General features: G+C 48.3%; 1 protein-coding gene across 5 annotated transcripts in view; it reads left to right on the top strand.

Annotated features, from left to right (window-relative positions):
• The window catches only part of LOC119971847 (nucleobindin-2-like), an 82,176-nt gene that overhangs the window by 49,042 nt on the left and 15,805 nt on the right, over window positions 1-17,329 (top strand). For all 5 annotated transcript variants that reach the window (XM_038808058.1, XM_038808057.1, XM_038808056.1 and 2 more), the window contains exons 7-9: window positions 2,070-2,160; window positions 4,472-4,530; window positions 12,673-12,765. In XM_038808058.1, the coding sequence (XP_038663986.1) occupies window positions 2,070-2,160; window positions 4,472-4,530; window positions 12,673-12,765 (243 nt within the window). The remainder of the gene's footprint in view (window positions 1-2,069; window positions 2,161-4,471; window positions 4,531-12,672; window positions 12,766-17,329) is intronic.

The following is a 17,329-nucleotide window of genomic DNA, read 5'->3' as shown; positions in this document are numbered from 1 at the left end:
CCAGACTTTTGAGATGTCTGTGATTCCCAAGTAGCAATGATTTAGTATTTTGCTATGATACTGTATGACCAAACTATGCCTTCCTATTCCCATTTTCAAGCAGACCTTGCATGTGATCAGAATTTGCTGATTGTCATGCCAAAAATTCATTTTAAAAATCTTCATCTATTTAATTTTCATGTTCTCTGATTTAAATAATCTGCTTTTCAAAATGAGCAATTGCTGGACTGATTAAAATATCCGCAACTGATCACATAATGGTACTTCGGGAAGTCTGATTCGTTTAAACATGAAAAAAAGGATACCACATCAAACCCCTGGAATATAACAATCCTTGCATTGTGTAAACATTCCAGCCAAGCCAACACAATGGATGGGCAGACGGAATGTCTGCCCCAGCAAGCTTTCGTCAAACACAGCGATTTGTGACTCCTTGGCCGGGATTCTCAGATCCTGCAGCGGGTCGGCGAATCTCCAGGAGGAGGCAGGAATCCCGCCCCGTCGCCCCGATGCTGGCTTCCCTATTCTCTGGTGCCGTTATTCGGGCACCGGCAGAATTCCCACTGTGCCGGTCGGGGGCTGTTGACCGCGTCCTCCCCTGGCGATTTACCGGGCCCCGATGGGCCGAGTGGCCGACTTGTTTGGCCCAGTCCCGCCGCCGTGGATTGCTCACCTCTCACACGGCGGGACCTGGAAGGTAAGTGGGGGGGGGGGGTGGACGGGACACCCCCAAGGTGGCCTGGCGCGCGATCAGGGCCTACCGTGGGGTCCTACTTTACTCCTGGCTGGGACCATGTAGGGCTCCGCCACATTGCCATGGGGCCGGTGCGGAGAAGGGAACTGCCGCACATGCGTGGAAATACGCCGGCTGTTCCGCGCATGCGTGAACCCGCGCGGGCCGTTCGGCGCCGACTGGAGCTGCGGGAACCACTCCGGCAGCAACCTAGCCTACTGGAAAGGTGAGAATTCCGCACTTTCATGGGGCCGTTGACGCCGGAGTGTTGCCGCCGGTTTTCACGTCGGTGTGGGGACATAGCCCCATTATTGGAGAATCCCGCCCCTTATCCCTTTGTATTAATGGTTCAATAGTTACCTGCTCAAACACGACAGGTTTTAACCAGGAGACCACGTAAGCAAAATAGCATGACTTAAAATTACTCTCTCCCAAGACTTTGAATTCCATTAATTATACAGCTTTTGAATTTTATCTTCGGTTGCAAATCAACCTCTGAAGAAAACTGCACTGCAGGCTATCAGACTGCCTTTGACCTCCATCTCTCTCAAAATCTGATCTCCAGAATGAGCCCTGTACTATGCCTACACAGTGAATTAGATTCTAGGATACAAGAATACTTTGCCGAGTTCCTAGGACTGAGACCAGGAACCTGCTCGACAAAGAACCTTCATTGGACATGACTTACTGCACTTGTATGAAACAGTAATACTTATTTTTAACGTAATCTTTACTCTGACCACCTTTCTTTCCCTTATCTCTTATTTATTGTATGAATGCAAAAGGAGCAAATGTTGTGAGACCCCTTCCCATATTTTGTGTGCACATTTAAATTAACCAACTTTCAATTTATCTTCTCTCGAGTTTGCTGTGGGGCTAATAATAAAGGATGGGATCACTCCAAAACTAAAGGGTGAGGATAATACATCCACAGTTTACAAGGTGAAATCAATAATAGTTTTCTGTTTACATATGGGTACTGACTGGAGAAATCGGGGCTGTTGAAATTAATCCCACTCCTTGCTGTAAATGCTTTTTTTAAGGGGCAATTTAGTGTGCCCAATTCTCCTACCCTGCACAGCTTTGGGTTGTGGGGGTGAGACCCACACAGACACTGGGAGAATGTGCAAACTCCACACGGACAATGACCCGGGGCCGGGATTGAACCCGGGTCTTCGGCGCCATGAGGCAGCAGTGCTCATCACTGCACCCCCGGGCCACCCCACCTGTCTGTAACGTGATCATTTGGAACAATGGCTGTAACTTTACCTTCCACTGGGTGCTATATGTTTAGCATTAAAGACGTTTTACCTGCTGCGTTTCTTATTGCTCTCAGGGAAGTAAAGATCAGTTGAAAGAAGTTTGGGAGGAGACTGATGGCCTTGATCCAGAAGATTTTGATCCCAAGACCTTCTTCAAACTGCATGGTAAGATTGCGACTGATTCATTTCTCAGCCTCTTGTGGGGGCCAGGTAACCCTGATGAGAACACCAAGCAATTGAGATGTTAGTCATATTTTTGTCAGGGTAGCAGCTGCTCCCACAATGGGCCGAAAAGCTGGGAGCACCACTCTCGGACATTTGGGGGAAACTTTACCCCACTTTATGTCCAATGAGCTGCTGTCGGGGCTCTCATCCCAGTTCTAAGGGTGGAGAATCCACCTCCAATTGGTGGACAGTAGCTCTTCAGTTCCAGCAAGGCAGGTTGGGGATTGTGCTATTCCCGCTGTCGGGGGGCAGGCGTGTCCAATCAGGAAGACCCTTCTGTCATGATGTCGCAGGGAGAATGCCAGGGGTCACCTGGCAGACGGCCCACCCACTGCTGCTAAGATGCCAACGGCAGCACGAAGAAGCATTAATTGGCTACTGTAGTGACTCGGTAGGCCTCTGCATGGGAGAGCCATCTTCCCCGGTCATTCCCACCCTCCACGAGCAATGCCATGGTGCCATGAAGGTGACTACATGTCAGCACCCGCCTTCTATCCTGATTTTTGCCCCTGACTGGCACCCAGGTGGCACTGCCAGCTGGCAGTGCCAGGGTGTCCAGGTGGCACCAGCAGTGCCAGGGTATCTCCCTGCCCAGAAGGCAATCACTGAGGGCCTCCCATCCCCTGGGGGACACCCACGAGTGCTTTCCATCCAATCTCCATTTGTGGAGACCAAAACTGAACAGTTCTTGTCCAAGGTGGCATGGTAGCACAGGGGCTAGCACTATTCTTTCACTGCGGCAGGGACACGGGTTCGATTCCCAGCTTGGGTCGCTGTCTGTGAGGAGTCTCCACATTCTCCCTGTGTCTGCGCGGGTTTCCTATGGGTGCTCCGTTTTCCTCCCACAAAGCCCAAAAGACTTGCTTGTTAGGTGGATTGGACATTCTGAATTCTCCCTCACTGTACCCGAACTGGCGCCAGAATGTACTGACTAGGGGCGTTTCACAGTAACATCATTGCAGTGTTAATGTAAGCCTTTATTGTGACAATAAAGATTATTATAATTATTATTATTATTAGTGTGGCTACTCGGGAATTTTCACAGTAACATCATTGCAGTGTTAATCTTAGCCTACTTGTGATACTAAAGAAAGATTATTATTATTATCATTAAGATCTCCTAGGCGAGGGAGTTAGATCCACGCCTTGGTTAGATCTCAGGAATGAATATTAGAGTGAGATTAGCTGTCTCGCTCTCATATGCAGATTTTGTAAAATCACAATCGCATCACAAGATCTTGTGAGATTGCGTTCGATCACGTGAGGCATGGCTAGCTGCGTAGATCACTAGAACTGGGCGCGGGATTCTGGTGAATCGCGGGGGGGATGCTGGTGAATCATGCGACGCTGGTCCACCGATTCTCCGGCGACTAAGGCGCTGGTTGAGCTCCCCCTCCCCAGCGATTCGACGGGCCGAGTTCAGCCGAGTCCCGCCGGCGTCGTTCGTGTGTGGTCCTACCCAGCGGGACCGCTGCAGGTTGCCGTCCTGATGTGGGGGTGGGGGGATCCGACACCAAATGTGCCTCCACGATGGCCAGGCCTGCGATCGGGCCTACCGATCGGCAGGCGGGCAAATCCCGGGGAGGGCCTATGTTCCTCTGTGCCCCGGCTCCTGTAGGGCTCCGCCATGTTGCCTGACTCGCACCGCCCTTGCTGATGCCCATATCGGCAGCTGGAGCTGCGTGAAGTGCTCCACTGCCATGCTGGCCACCTGTGCGGCGCAGGATCGCAGCTCCTAGGAGGTTACGACGGCCTCAACACTTAGCCCCATTATCGAAGAAACCCGCCTGGGGTCTCCCGGCATTTATCAGCCACGTTGCGCTGTGGCGTGCTGCTTTTCGGGCACAGCGTGGCCGGTAGATCACGCCCATTCGATGCCATTCAGCCATCAAATCTGTGGCTGCTGTTTCGAAGAGCAATCTAGTTGGTCCCATTTCATCCACTTTTTCGCTATATCGCTGAAATTTTTTTTTCTTGATCAAATATTTATGCAGATCCCCTTTCACAGCTGTTATTGTCATGTTCAAGGTCATATGATGGACTAAATTTGAAACTATGAAATTCTCACTTGGATTAATATTTTCTTTAAAATGACGGGCAATGGTCTTAATGATAATTCACTGATCGGTACTTGGAGTTGAAATCAATTCGAAAGGTTCGGGGAGAGAATGGGGACAGTAATTTCAAGTTTCTGTTTGCACATTTACAGCATATAGTTTATTATTAATTGCAAGAGTATTTTTCTTTGCAGATTCAAATGGTGATGGATTTTTGGATGAGCAGGAGATGGAAGCATTATTTACCAAAGAGGTATTAACTAATATTCTATTTATTTTTGGAGAACATTTTCACAATACCTTCACTAGAATTGCCAAAGTCAGACGCCGTATCCATTAGGCCATGCGGCCACTGGCCTCACAATACCTTCACACTAAATCGTGCAAAGTTAAGCTATAGAACAGTACAGCACAGAACAGGCCCTTCAGCCCTCGATGCCGTGCCGAGCAATGATCACCCCACTCAAACCCACGCAACCCGTATACCCGTAACCCAACAATCCCCCCATTAACCTTACACTACGGGCAATTTAGCATGGCCAATCCACCTAACCCGCACATCTTTGGACTGTGGGAGGAAACCGGAGCACCCGGAGGAAACCCACGCACACACGGGGAGGACGTGCAGACTCCACACAGACAGTGACCCAGCCGGGAATCGAACCTGGGACCCTGGAGCTGTGAAGCATTGATGCTAACCACCATGCTACCGTGAGGCCCCTATATTTGGAGCTGTCAGCTTGTTCATAAATTTGTGCATATTCCATGGTCAAATTCGGAACTGGAATGCAGATCAACACTTGGAGTCACCTGCGCTGCTGTTGAAACCTCCTTTATACAGCAGCGTGTGAACATGGCCTCCATTAGTTCACTGACTTTCCACTGTTTACATGTGCGATTTTTAACATCACTTGCCTCCTCTCAATATTACCCCACCCCCATCTTGGACCTTTTATAAACCAACCTTTCACCTCTTCTTGTGCTAGCCATCTGCTCACCAACTCTTCTTGCCCTGAGAACACCACATTTTATTTCAAAGTAAATTAATTTTGTGCTAACTGATTGGGGAAAACCCAATCTAAGTGTTCACATGTATTTGGAATCTTGTTACACAGTAGATGGCACTGAAGCTCTTGACTTACCGAAACATTTTTTGCCATTGGATCACATTGCAATGATCCAGCATGCATCTTTGATTTGGTGCCTCTCCGATCAAACAATTTCCCATGGATACAAAGTGCAAAAATTTTAATATCTCCTTGATCTGTCCTTCCTGATTCACATATATTGGATTTCAAACCATTGACCATAATCATAATAATGTGGAATGTCTGCTGATGAACAGCTCACCCAACCTTTGCTTAACAAAAGTTTCACCTTGGAAGCTAAAGCTAACACGTGCCCATACTCAATGCACTGTTATTGATGAGCCCCTCACCACTGGTAAAGTCCAATGGCCTGGTATTAAATCCAGTTTCTCACTTGATCTCCCATGTTTTGGATTGCCACAGCTACACCCTCTTGATAACTTCACTTGATGATCTGACAAATACATATTTGAAAGCTGGGACTTTGAATATCATTCTTTTTGAATCTCTTCTTTGTGCCGGGGTGACCATACTGCCTTCCTGCAAAGGAGCCTGTAATTGGTGTCCACTCTGCACAATGTCAATGCCTTCTAAATGTTTTTAGAAATGCTGATATAACTCAGCAGTCTTCCAACAGTCATACTTAATTTAGAGATGGACGAGACTCAATATTAATCTCATGAAATTAGTGTTGCTAACTCTGGTTTGGCAAATGATTTCAGAGCACTTGATCATGTGATATTTAATCACGCAATTTTTCCACTTTTGCAAATATTGTTGCATTTACCTTTTGAGCGGTTTGATATCACCAAGTCTTGAATTTAAATAATTATACAGAGGTGAATAATATAATTCATACATTAAAATATTTTTAAATATTCATCTGCACGATGCGAGTGGCGCTGGCTTTGCCAAGAATAATTGCCTATCCCTCGTACCCTTGAGAAGATTGTGGTGAACTGCCATCTTGAACTGCTGGGGAACTTCCAGCATTTTGACCAGGCAACAGTGAAGGAATGGCGATATATTTCCAAGTCAGGTTGGTGAGTGACTTGGAGCAGAACTTCCAGGTAGTGGTGTTCCCATGTGTCTACTGCCTGTGTCCTTCTAGATGGTAGTGGCTGTGGGTTTGGAAGAAGCTGCTTAAGGTGTCTTGGTGAATCCACGCAATGCATCTTGTAGTTGGTACACACTGCTGCCATTATTCCTCGGTGGTGGAGAGATTGATTGTTTGTAGATGGGGTACCAATCAAGTGGGCTATTTTGTCCTGGATGGTATTGTACTTTTGGAATGTTGTTAGAGCGACACTCATCTAAGAAAGTGCACAGTATTCCATCTAATTGATTTGTGACTTGTGGATGGTGGACAGGCTTTGGGGGGGGAGGGTGTTCAGGTGACGAGATACTTGCCACAGGGGTCTGTTACTAATGTAGGAATTTCAGATATTGTATTATAGGTATTTGGCTCAGTAAGTGTTAAAAGCCTGAGTTGGAGGGCAGCACGGTGGTGCAGTGGGCTAGCCCTGCTACATCACGGTGCCGAGGTCCCAGGTTCGATCCCGGCTCTGGGTCACTGTCTGTGTGGCTCTTGCACATTCTCCCCGTGTTTGCATGGGTTTCGCCCCCACAACCTAAAAATATGCAGGGTAGCTGAATTGGCCATGCTAAATTGCCCCTTAATTGGAAATAAATAATTGGGTACTCTAAATTTATTTTAAATTTAAAAAAAAAAAGTCTGAGTTAGTATATGACTGCTGCAGACATGTTTTTGATATAAATCCTAGTTTGAAAGACAACTGCATTGTTGCTCATTCTGAGTTAGTGTGTTTAACACTCCTTCAACAGAGGAAATGTGCTTAACACTCGCTTGGCTCTGTTTCTTGTTTCTATGCTCTGGAGTCGCCAGGTGCCGTAAGAGACACCGTCACAAGTATCAAGTCAAGTTCAAAGCAATAAAGCGAAACACCAATTAGTAAGTCCAAACAGTTAGAGTTTATTATAACAATTATAATAAATACTCATGCACACGCTAAAGACTAACTTCTACCATTAAACGACTAATACTTATCTAAGAAGGAACAGGCAAGGTCAGGGAACAAGGCCTTCGTTCCGTTCTGGTCTGAAACTTCTTGCTACTGCTGGTCGGCATGGGTATAAGTAATGCCTGGGTCAAGGTAGCGATCGTCGTTTGGCACTTACTTATCGATGGCTGCTGCTCGACGGCTGGTGTAAAAGACAGGAGTCTGGAGTCGGAGGCCGGAGACAGGAGACCGAACCATGTGCGGGACCTTCTTTTATAGGTCCCAGGAGGTCCGTGCCCCTTGGGGCGGGCTTCCTCACCTGCTGGGGCTCAATTGGGCCTTTCCCCAATCGATATGATTTGAACCCCCCTATCCTAGGGTCGTTCCTTGATGGCTGGGGCGGTTCTTAGGACTCATTGTCCTGGTTTCTCTGGCTCCATCGTGTCTGCTTCTCTATTGAAAGTATTGATTGACACTTGTCAAGTTAGGGGCTGGTTTAGCTCACAAGGCTAAATCGCTGGCTTTTAAAGCAGACCAAGCAGGCCAGCAGCACGGTTCGATTCCCGTACCAGCCTCCCCGGACAGGCGCCGGAATGTGGCGACTAGGGGCTTTTCACAGTAACTTCATTGAAGCCTACCCGTGACAATAAGCGATTTTCATTTCATTTCATTTCATACTTGAGTGTATCTATTGTGCCTGGGACTGTCCCGGTATCACCTCATTAGTATGTAAACTGTTTTCCCATTAACAGCGCTGCCTGAACTCTGCAGCTGTCGGGAAACCAGTTTTTGCAAGTGTCTCAATGCTGAAAGCTTCTGCAAGCTGTTTACTTTTGACCATGTCCGTTTTTCCCTGTATTCTTTGCAGTCTTCCATTTTGTGTTACTGGCTACAGCGTTTTGAAGCCAGAGTTGCAATTAAAGCATTGTAAAAAGCTTGGGCTAATGGGAATGTTGTTCGGGTTCAGAGGATTCCCTGTGGAGGTGACTAGATTTCAGCTTGGTAAGATTATGCGATTGCTGGAGGAGCCTAGGTATCAGGCATTTTGCAAAAAGGCAGTATTAGTTGAGTTTTAGATGGCGATGTGAGCAGAAATCAAGCATTTCAGTTCAGTTTTAAAAATATGTTGTAGCTGGATCAGCATTTTTCTTTCCAAGCAGTTCAGAAGAGTGTGATTGAAAAATGAGGTGAAACAAGCTGAAGCAGCTTTTAAAGATATACAGCCAAGGTTTTTGCATGGTTCTGACACAATTCAGATCTTTTCTTTAGACAGCATCAAAGCATCTCTTTCACAAAGAATATCTCTGTAAAGCAGGTATTCCTGAGGGCTATTTGTATTTTAACAGTGGATTGAGAGTTTAAAAAAAATAAATTTAGAGTACCCAATTCATTTTTTCCAATTAAGGGGCAATTTAGCGTGGCCAATCCACCTACCCTGCACATCTTTGGGTTGTGGGGGTGAAACCCACGCAAACACGGGGAGAATGTGCAAACTCCACACGGACAGTGACCCAGAGCCGGGATCGAACCTGGGACCTCGGCGCCGTGAGGCAGCAATGCTAACCACTGCGCCACCGTGCTGCCCCCAGTGGATTGAGAGTTGAGATGGTTTGAATGGGAATAAATAAAGCAGTTAAGTGTTACTGTTTTCACAATATTGATTAATATTGTCCAAGGAGTAATTGTAAGCTACTTTCTGGTGTGTTGTTAAAGATATTTTAATATACATGCAAGTAAGGGCGTGTGGCAGGTGGCAGGATTCCCTCTGCTGCTGCCGCGTGGGGTTCAGGACAGGGTGCTCTCGGGGGTGTGGGTTGGAGAGGGGAGGATCTCGGAAGTGTACCAGGTGATGCAGGAGGTAGACAAGGCCTCGGTGGAGGAGCTGGGTGAGGAGATTGAGGAGGGGACGTGGGCGGATGCCCTGGAAAGGGTGAACTCCTCCTCTTCTTGTGCGAGGCTTAGCCTCATACAGTTTAAGGTGCTGCATAGGGCTCGTATGACCAGGACAAGGATGAGCCGGTTTTTTGGTAGTGAGGACAGGTGTATTAGGTGCTCTGGGGGCCCAGCAAACCATGTCCACATGTTCGGGGCATGCCCAGCGCTGGGGGAATTTTGGAAGGGTGTAGCAAGGACGGTATCGAGGATGGTAGGATCCAGGGTCAATCCAGGCTGGGGACTCGCAATATTTGGGGTTGCAGTGGAGCCGGGAGTGCAGGAGGCGAAAGAGGCCGGTGTTCTGTCCTTTGCGTCCCTGGTAGCCCGGCGGAGGATTCTTCTTCAGTGGAAGGATGCGAGGCCCCCAAGCGTGGAGGCCTGGGTCAACGATATGGCGGGGTTTATTAAATTGGAGAGGGTGAAATTTTGCGTGGAGGCCTGGGTCAACGATATGGCGGGGTTTATTAAATTGGAGAGGGTGAAATTTGCCCTATGGGGGTCAGTGCAGGGGTTTTTCAGGAGATGACAACCATTCCTAGATCTCCTGGCAGAACGGTAAAATCAAAAGGTCAGCAGCAGCAGCAACCCGGGGGGGGGGGGGGGGGGGGGGGGTGCCGCTTTGTTTTTGTATTGGGTCGAATCTTTGCCAACGACGGGCGTTTATTTATTTTTTCTCTTTTGTATATACCCGGGGGGGGGGGGGGGGGGGGGGGTTGTTCTTTTTGTCCTTAGAATTTTCTGTTACTGTTTTCTTTCTTGTAAAAATTTTAATAAAAATTATTTAAAAAAAAAGATATTTTAATACTGTGTTAGTAATAAAGTTTCTTTTAATATGCCATATCCCTATTATTGTCATGAAATCACTCCTGGAACAAGGTATCCTTTCCTCAGTTTTACAAAATTAAAATAAAATATTGGGGTTTCTGTCCAGTATCCTAACAACTGTTGAGGTCTCATCCAAAATCGTAATAATTCCTAGCCTCTGACTTGTTCTTGTAGCCACAGTATTTACACGCTTGTCCAGTTCAGTTTCTGGTCAATGGTAATCCACAGATTATTGATAGTTAGGGATTTACCGATAGTGATGCCATTGAATGTCGATAGGTTAGATTCTCTTTTGTTGAAGATGGTCATTGCTTAACTCTCATGTAGCATGAATGATACTTACCAGCCCAAGCCATGTCTTGCTGCATTTGGGCATGGGCTGCTTAGTATCTGAGGAGTATCTTTAGGGGCGGCATGGTAGCACAGTGGTTCGCACTGTTGCTTCACAGCTCCAGGATCCCAGGTTCGATTCCCGCTTGGGTCACTGTGCGGAGTCTACGCATTCTCCCCATGTCTGCGTGGGTTTCCTCCTGGTGCTCCGGTTTCCTTCCACAGTCCAAAGATGTGTAAGTTAGGTGGATTAGCCATGCTACATTGCCCTTAGTGTCAAAAAAAACGTTTGGTGGTGTTACTGGGTTACAGGGGTAGGGTGGAGGTGTGGGCTCTTTCCAAGAGCCGGTGCGGACTCTGTGGACTGTATGGCCTCCTTCTCCACTGTAAATTCTATGATTCTGTGAGTCGTGAACGGTGCTGAACATTGTGCAATGATCAGCACACATCCTCACTTCTGACCTTATGATGAAAGGAAGGTCATTTATGAGGCAGCTGAAGATGATTGGGTCTAGGACACTACCCTGAGGAACCCCTGCAGTGATGTCCTAGAACGGAGATGATTGACCTCCAACCACCACAACCATCTTTCTTTGTGCCTGGTATGACTCCTACCAGCAGAGGGTTTTCTTCCCTCTTTCACATTGACTCCACTTTTGCAAGGGCTTCTAGTTGCTATAGTCAAATGCTGCCCCGATGTCGAGGTCAGTCATTCTCACCTGACCTCTGGAATGCAGCTCTTTTTGTCCTTGCTTGAACGAAGGCTGTAATGTGGTCAGCAGCTGAGTGACCGTGGCGGAACCCAAACGGAACGTCAGTGCTGCTTGATCGCACTATTGATGACCCCTTCCATCACTTTACTGATGATTGAGAGTAGTCTTGAGTTGGCAGATCTGTTCAAAGTGTATCCATTTAGCACCGTGTTAGTGCCATAGAACACAATGAAGGTATCCTCAATGTGAAGTCAGGACTTTGTCTCCATAGGGACTGTGTGGAGGTCACTCCTCCCAATACTGTCATGGACAGTTGCAACTGCGGCAGGCAGGTTGGTGAGGATGAGGTCAAGTATGTTTTTCTGTCTTGTTGATTCCATCACCACCTACTGCACTCCCAGTCTAGCAGCTATGCCGTTTATGCCCTTTCCACCCTCAGTACTCCCTCCAAGTCGTGTTCAACATGGAGGACTAGGAATACTGATTCATTAGGTGAGGAGGGATGGTACATGGCAGGGGATTCCCTTGCCCAGGTTTTCACACAAGTTTATGACTTTTTTTTTAACAATATATAGCTTTGGTTTTATTTGGGGTTTTTTACTTGCTAATTCAATTCCTTGACATCCAGATCCCTTTGCTGAAGCCCAGCTTCAAGGAAGCGATGCACAATGTTCAAGAGAGCAGCACTGAAGCTACCTCACTCCCACATTTGGGCAGGACTTTGCAGTCAGTGGTGAATCAATGACACTCATTGTGACCGTCAGTTCCTACCAATCATTATCACCATGAAATTTCCCTTTCCTGTAGCAGTTTGATCCTGGTACCAAGGGGATTTCTTGGCATGCAACAGTAGTGATGTCAGCAAGTAGATAAACAGCAATCATATTGAAGTATTTGTGCTCAACAAATCAGGAGGTTAAAAGCACTCAATATCCTGCACTTTCATTTAAACTTTCAAGTAGCAAAATAAATAGTTATGTCAGAATTAAGACGGAAGTTAAAATAAAGATAAACAGATATTTTAAAAATGTGAAATCCCGGAAATCTATTTGTTCTCCCCCTCTTGTTGCTGTGTCAATGTTTACAGTAAACATCTACCTACACTATTCTAAGCATTTGTTAACCTAACTAGCAACTGTATGAAAGTAGTTGAGAGGGGGATTTAGTTGTGTATGAACAATAGTACATGTTTTAACCTGCCACACCATTCTTGTCTGCTAAAATTTTGCATGTTTGCCTGTTCCTCCACTTTTAACACTTTACTGAATGCAAGAGTATAGAGAAGAGAAATTCAAAATACTTGGAAGGTACTTTAATTTCAAAATTGTGAACGACTATATTTTGTGCTACAAAAAAAATGTTTCCCTTTTCCATCAGCTTCCCCTAAAGGTACTGGGTGTCGTCTTTGCTGATGTCCACTTAGATGAGTGGCAAAATGCGGAGTTCAATTTTAAGCTGCTTCCTCTTTTTATTAACACTGCAGCTGGAGAAGATTTATGACCCTAACAATGAAGAAGATGATATGGTAGAGATGGAGGAAGAGCGATTGAGGATGAGAGAGCATGTTATGAAAGAGGTATTGTGCTGTATGATGAGTAGAAAAGAATTCCACACGCTCCAGTTTGTTTTGCTTTTCAAATTATGGAATGTGTTTTTTTGTAAATGGGCATCTGGCCAAAGATGTTTCAAGACAAATGGTGAATCAAAGAATTATTCATTTTGTAACCTATCCCAATGGTTTAGATTTGTATTGATCAATCTCTATTAAGGTAATTTGTTTTAATTATCAAATTACATATTAAAGATGATACTGCAATAGGTGTCTCTGGTTCCTCCTTTTGTGTTTGCGTCTCTTGGACTTACAAACACAAACATGAAGGCAACAGAAGTATGATGGGCTCACCTAATTCTTCACCCAATCCGATTCTTCAAGTTCTCTTAAAACACACACATTGCTCTGCTGAATCATCCTATTGCTTTCACATGAACCAAGTGGGGAAGGACAAGTCTTTCTTTCATGTTGCGCTGTCTCTTAAAATTAATTTCCCTCACTGCATCATCAAATCCGTCCTCATCACCGACACCCTCCATCTACGCCCTCCATGCACCTCACTACTCAGATCCCCCCAACCCTCTATAGTTTCTGTCTGCCCCCTCTCCAAGATCATTTGTTCTTTGAGGCTGACTTCTTGCTTTTGCTCATTTCCCCATCCAATCCTGGTTTTGGACACCTGTGAATTCACTGCTTCCCTTTAGACAGTATCTAATTCCATTTCAAAATTGCCAATGTCACTTTCAGGGATGGCGGGGCCAACATATGAGATGAGATTGAATCGGTTAAGATTGTATTCCTGGAGATCAGAAAAATGATGGGGGATCTCCTATATAAAACTATAAAATTCCAACAGGACTAGACAGGGTAGATGCAATATGGATGTTCCCGATGGTGGGTTTGTCCAGAACTAGCGGTCACAGTCTGAGGATATGGGGTAGACCATTTAGGACTGAGCCGAGGAGAAATCTCTTCACCCAGAGAGTGGTCGACCTGTGGAATTTGTTACCACAGGAACCATTTGAGGCCAAAACATTGTGGGCGGGATTCTCGGTTGGCCGGCACTGAAATCGGGGTGAGCGATCGGGCCGGGAATAGCTCCTGACGCCGAAATTCCCCGGCCAGTGGCACAACAGTCAGCGAAGTATGGCGGTGTTGGACACTGTCTGTTTCTCTCTCTCAGCAGCCACCACGCCAAGTTTATGATTTGTTTCAGCACATTGTGGCAGGTGCCAGTTTGATGCTGAATCGTGATTCTCCGCCTCTTTGAGAACATCGTCAATGCAGCGCACACCGCATGTAGTTGAAACACCGTTCGCATAACATTAGTGGGCCCACCCACGGTGCTCCACTTCCGATGGGCCGAGTTCCCGACAGCGTGGGCCATGTGTGCTGAAACAAATCGTAAACTTGCCGTGGTGGCTCGTGAGAGAGAGAAACAGGGCGTACAGACAGTGTCCAACACCGCCATACTTCGTTGACTATCGTGCCACTGGCCGGGGAACATCTGCCAGGGCCTTGGGGGGTGGTCAGGATGTGGCTGAACAGGCACGCAGCACCATTACTGCAGCCGACAAGGCAGCCATGCAGCTGCGCATGCCACTGACAGCCCACTTTAAACTTGATGCGCTGGGTCGTTTACTTTGCCCCCCCCCCCCCCCCCCCCCCCCCCCCAGTGCCCTCTGGCCCCAGCCGTCCCATCAGCTGCATGGGCAGGCTCCAGTACAACCTGCCATAATTATGGCCCCGTTCAGTGTGTGTTGGGGGTGGGAGTTGTATTGTTTAAGCGCAGCTGCAGCTTGTCAGCCCTGTGAGTGTCCATCACAGACTGGGCGATTCTCGCACCGTATTTCGTGGGTTTCAAGGGTCTTCCATGCGGCGCCAGTGCTAACTCCTCACCGATAGCAGAATTTATTTTTCTGACTTGGTAGTCCACGGATTTTCTGTTGCCGACTTAGACTCTGAAATCGAGAATCTGGGGCGGCATTCTCCCCTACCCGGCGTGACGGAGGGTCCCGGAGTAGGGGAGTGGCGCCAACCACTCGGGGGTCGTGCCTCCCCAAATTCTCCCCACCTTTGGGGGCCAGCCCCGCGCCGGAGCGGTTGCCACCAGAAGACCGGCGCAAAAAACCGGCGCCCCCGGCAGCGGGGTTGGCCGAAAGGCTTTCGCCGGTCCGCGCATGCGCCGGCAGTGATGTTAGCGGAGGCCGTGGCGGACGCGGAAGAACATAGTGCAGCCAGGGCACTGGCCCGGAGTCTGAGCGGGGGGCCCCGATCATGGGCCAGGCCACCGTGGGGGCACCCCCTAGGGTTCAATCGCCCCCTGCCCCCCCAGGACCCCGGGGGGCTGCTCGCACCGCTGAACCCACCGTTCCAAAGGTGGTTTAAACCTCGGCGGCGGGAGAGGCCTCCCAGCGGCGGGACTTCGGCCCATCCGGGCCAGAGAATCACCGCAGGGGCCTCTCCGATTGGAGTGGCGAGATTTCTGCCGCTGCCACCTCCCGGGTGGCGGAGAATCTCTGCCACAGCGGGAGCTTGATTTTAGGCGCCCCCAGGCAATTCTCCGACCCTACTGGGGGTCGGAGAATTTCGCCCCTGACCTCTATGTTTTCAAGAAGCAGTTAGGTGTAGCACTCGGGCGAAGGGAATCAAAAGATATGGAGGGGAAAGCGGGGTTAGACTATTGAGTTGGATCAGCCATGATAATAAGGAACAGGTGCGAAGTGCCGAATGGCATCCTCCTGCTCCTCTTTTCTATGTTTCTGTGCTACGATAAGGAATCTACCATTTGTCCTCCAGCCTCTGCCCCACCTTAAGTTTTCTTTCACCTTGAATTTCGTCAAACAGTCATGCCAGTTCAATGTCCATCTTTTCCTAAAATGCATTTCAGCTGGGTTTATACTTCAGTTGCAGCACCAAGACCATCCTGGCTGTACTGTAACACCCAGACTTGGCTATCCATTACTTCCTTTAATCCCATGACCATATTTGCATTCGGTAAATTTTCCTCCATCTGAATGTTGGGAAGATAGAATCCATTGTTTGAAGCTCCCATTGGGCAGCGCGGTAGCATTGTGGATAGCACAATTGCTTCACAGCTCCAGGGTCCCAGGTTCGATTCCGGCTTGGTTCACTGTCTGTGCGGAGTCTGAACATCCTCCCCGTGTGTGCGTCGGTTTCCTCCGGGTGCTCTGGTTTCCTCCCACAGTCCAAAGATATGCAGGATTAGGTGGATTGGCCATGGTAAATTGCCCTTAGTGTCCAAAATTGCCCTTAGTGTTGGGTGGGGTTACTGGGTTATGGGGATAGGGTGGAGGTGTTGACCTTGGGTAGGGTGCTCTTTCCAAGAGCCGGTGCAGACTCGATGGGCCAAATGGCCTCCTTCTGCACTGTAAATTCTATGATTGTAGAATCTACTCCCCGTCACTGATTTTGATCCAGTGTTGTGCTCGAACCTCCCATGCCTTATAGCGAAAATCTCACATCTACCTTTTGAATCTCACCTGCTTCTACCCTGACCTCACCGCAGCTGTCACTGATATCTTTATACACGCTTTGTAGCCTTTACACTTGATTTCTCCAGAGTTCTTGTTGATCTCCACCATGTAGAAACCAAGCTCTTCAAAGCTCAGTTTTGTGTATATATATATATGGGCGCGATTCTCCGCTCCCCACGCCGGGTGGGAGAATCGCGGGAGGGCTGGGCGAATCACGACACATCGCCCTGGCAACCCCCACAATTCTCCCACCCCCCCGCTCGGAGAATCGCCGCTCGCCGTTTTTCACGGCGACCGGCGATTCTCCGGCCCGGATGGGCCGAGCGGCCTGACGTTCCTGACCTGTTCACGCCGGCGGCAACCACACCTGGTCGCTGCCGTCGTGAATATGGTGCCAAAGGTTCATTTGTGGCTTGTGGGGGGCGGAGAGGGGAGTGAGCACCATGGCCGTGCTCGGGAGGGGACGCACTCTTTCCCCTCCGCCGCCCCGCAAGATCAAGCCGCCACGTCTTGCGGGGCAGCGGAGGGGAAGACAGCAACCACGCATGCGCGGGTTGGAGCCGGCCAACCTGCGCATGCGTGGCTGATGTCACTTAGGCGCCGACATCGCGTCAGTCTCGACGCGTCGCCTTGACGCAAGCGTCAAGGCCCGGCGGCCGAGTTTCTCACAACGCCGCTCCTAGCCCCCTGGGGGGGGGGGGGGGGGGTGAATAGGGTGCGAGGAGTTGCCTCCGACGCGTCGTGAAACGCGGCCGAGTTCACGACGGCCTTCCCGATGCCGCGCAGGAGTGGAGAATCGCGCTATATATATATATATATAAATAAATAAATAACTTGGTCTTGAACTCTATCTGATCCTTGCTGATCGACACTATTTTCCCAATTTCACTGAAATTGAACGCCTGACCTTCATTTTCAAATACTTCTTGGCCTTACCTCAGCCTATACGGGCAATCTTCGACACCTTGTATCTCCTCCTGCACCATTCTCTTTGCTGCTACTCGCTTCCTTTATACGCCTCCCCTCCCGCAGAGCCTTTAATTGCCTTGACCTCACTTGTGGAACTTTTCCTTGCTGTTTCACACCCGGTC

This window comes from Scyliorhinus canicula, chromosome 9 (genome assembly GCF_902713615.1).
Source record: "Scyliorhinus canicula chromosome 9, sScyCan1.1, whole genome shotgun sequence".
NCBI lineage: Eukaryota > Metazoa > Chordata > Chondrichthyes > Carcharhiniformes > Scyliorhinidae > Scyliorhinus > Scyliorhinus canicula.
This window is presented reverse-complemented; position numbering and strand designations above follow the sequence as displayed.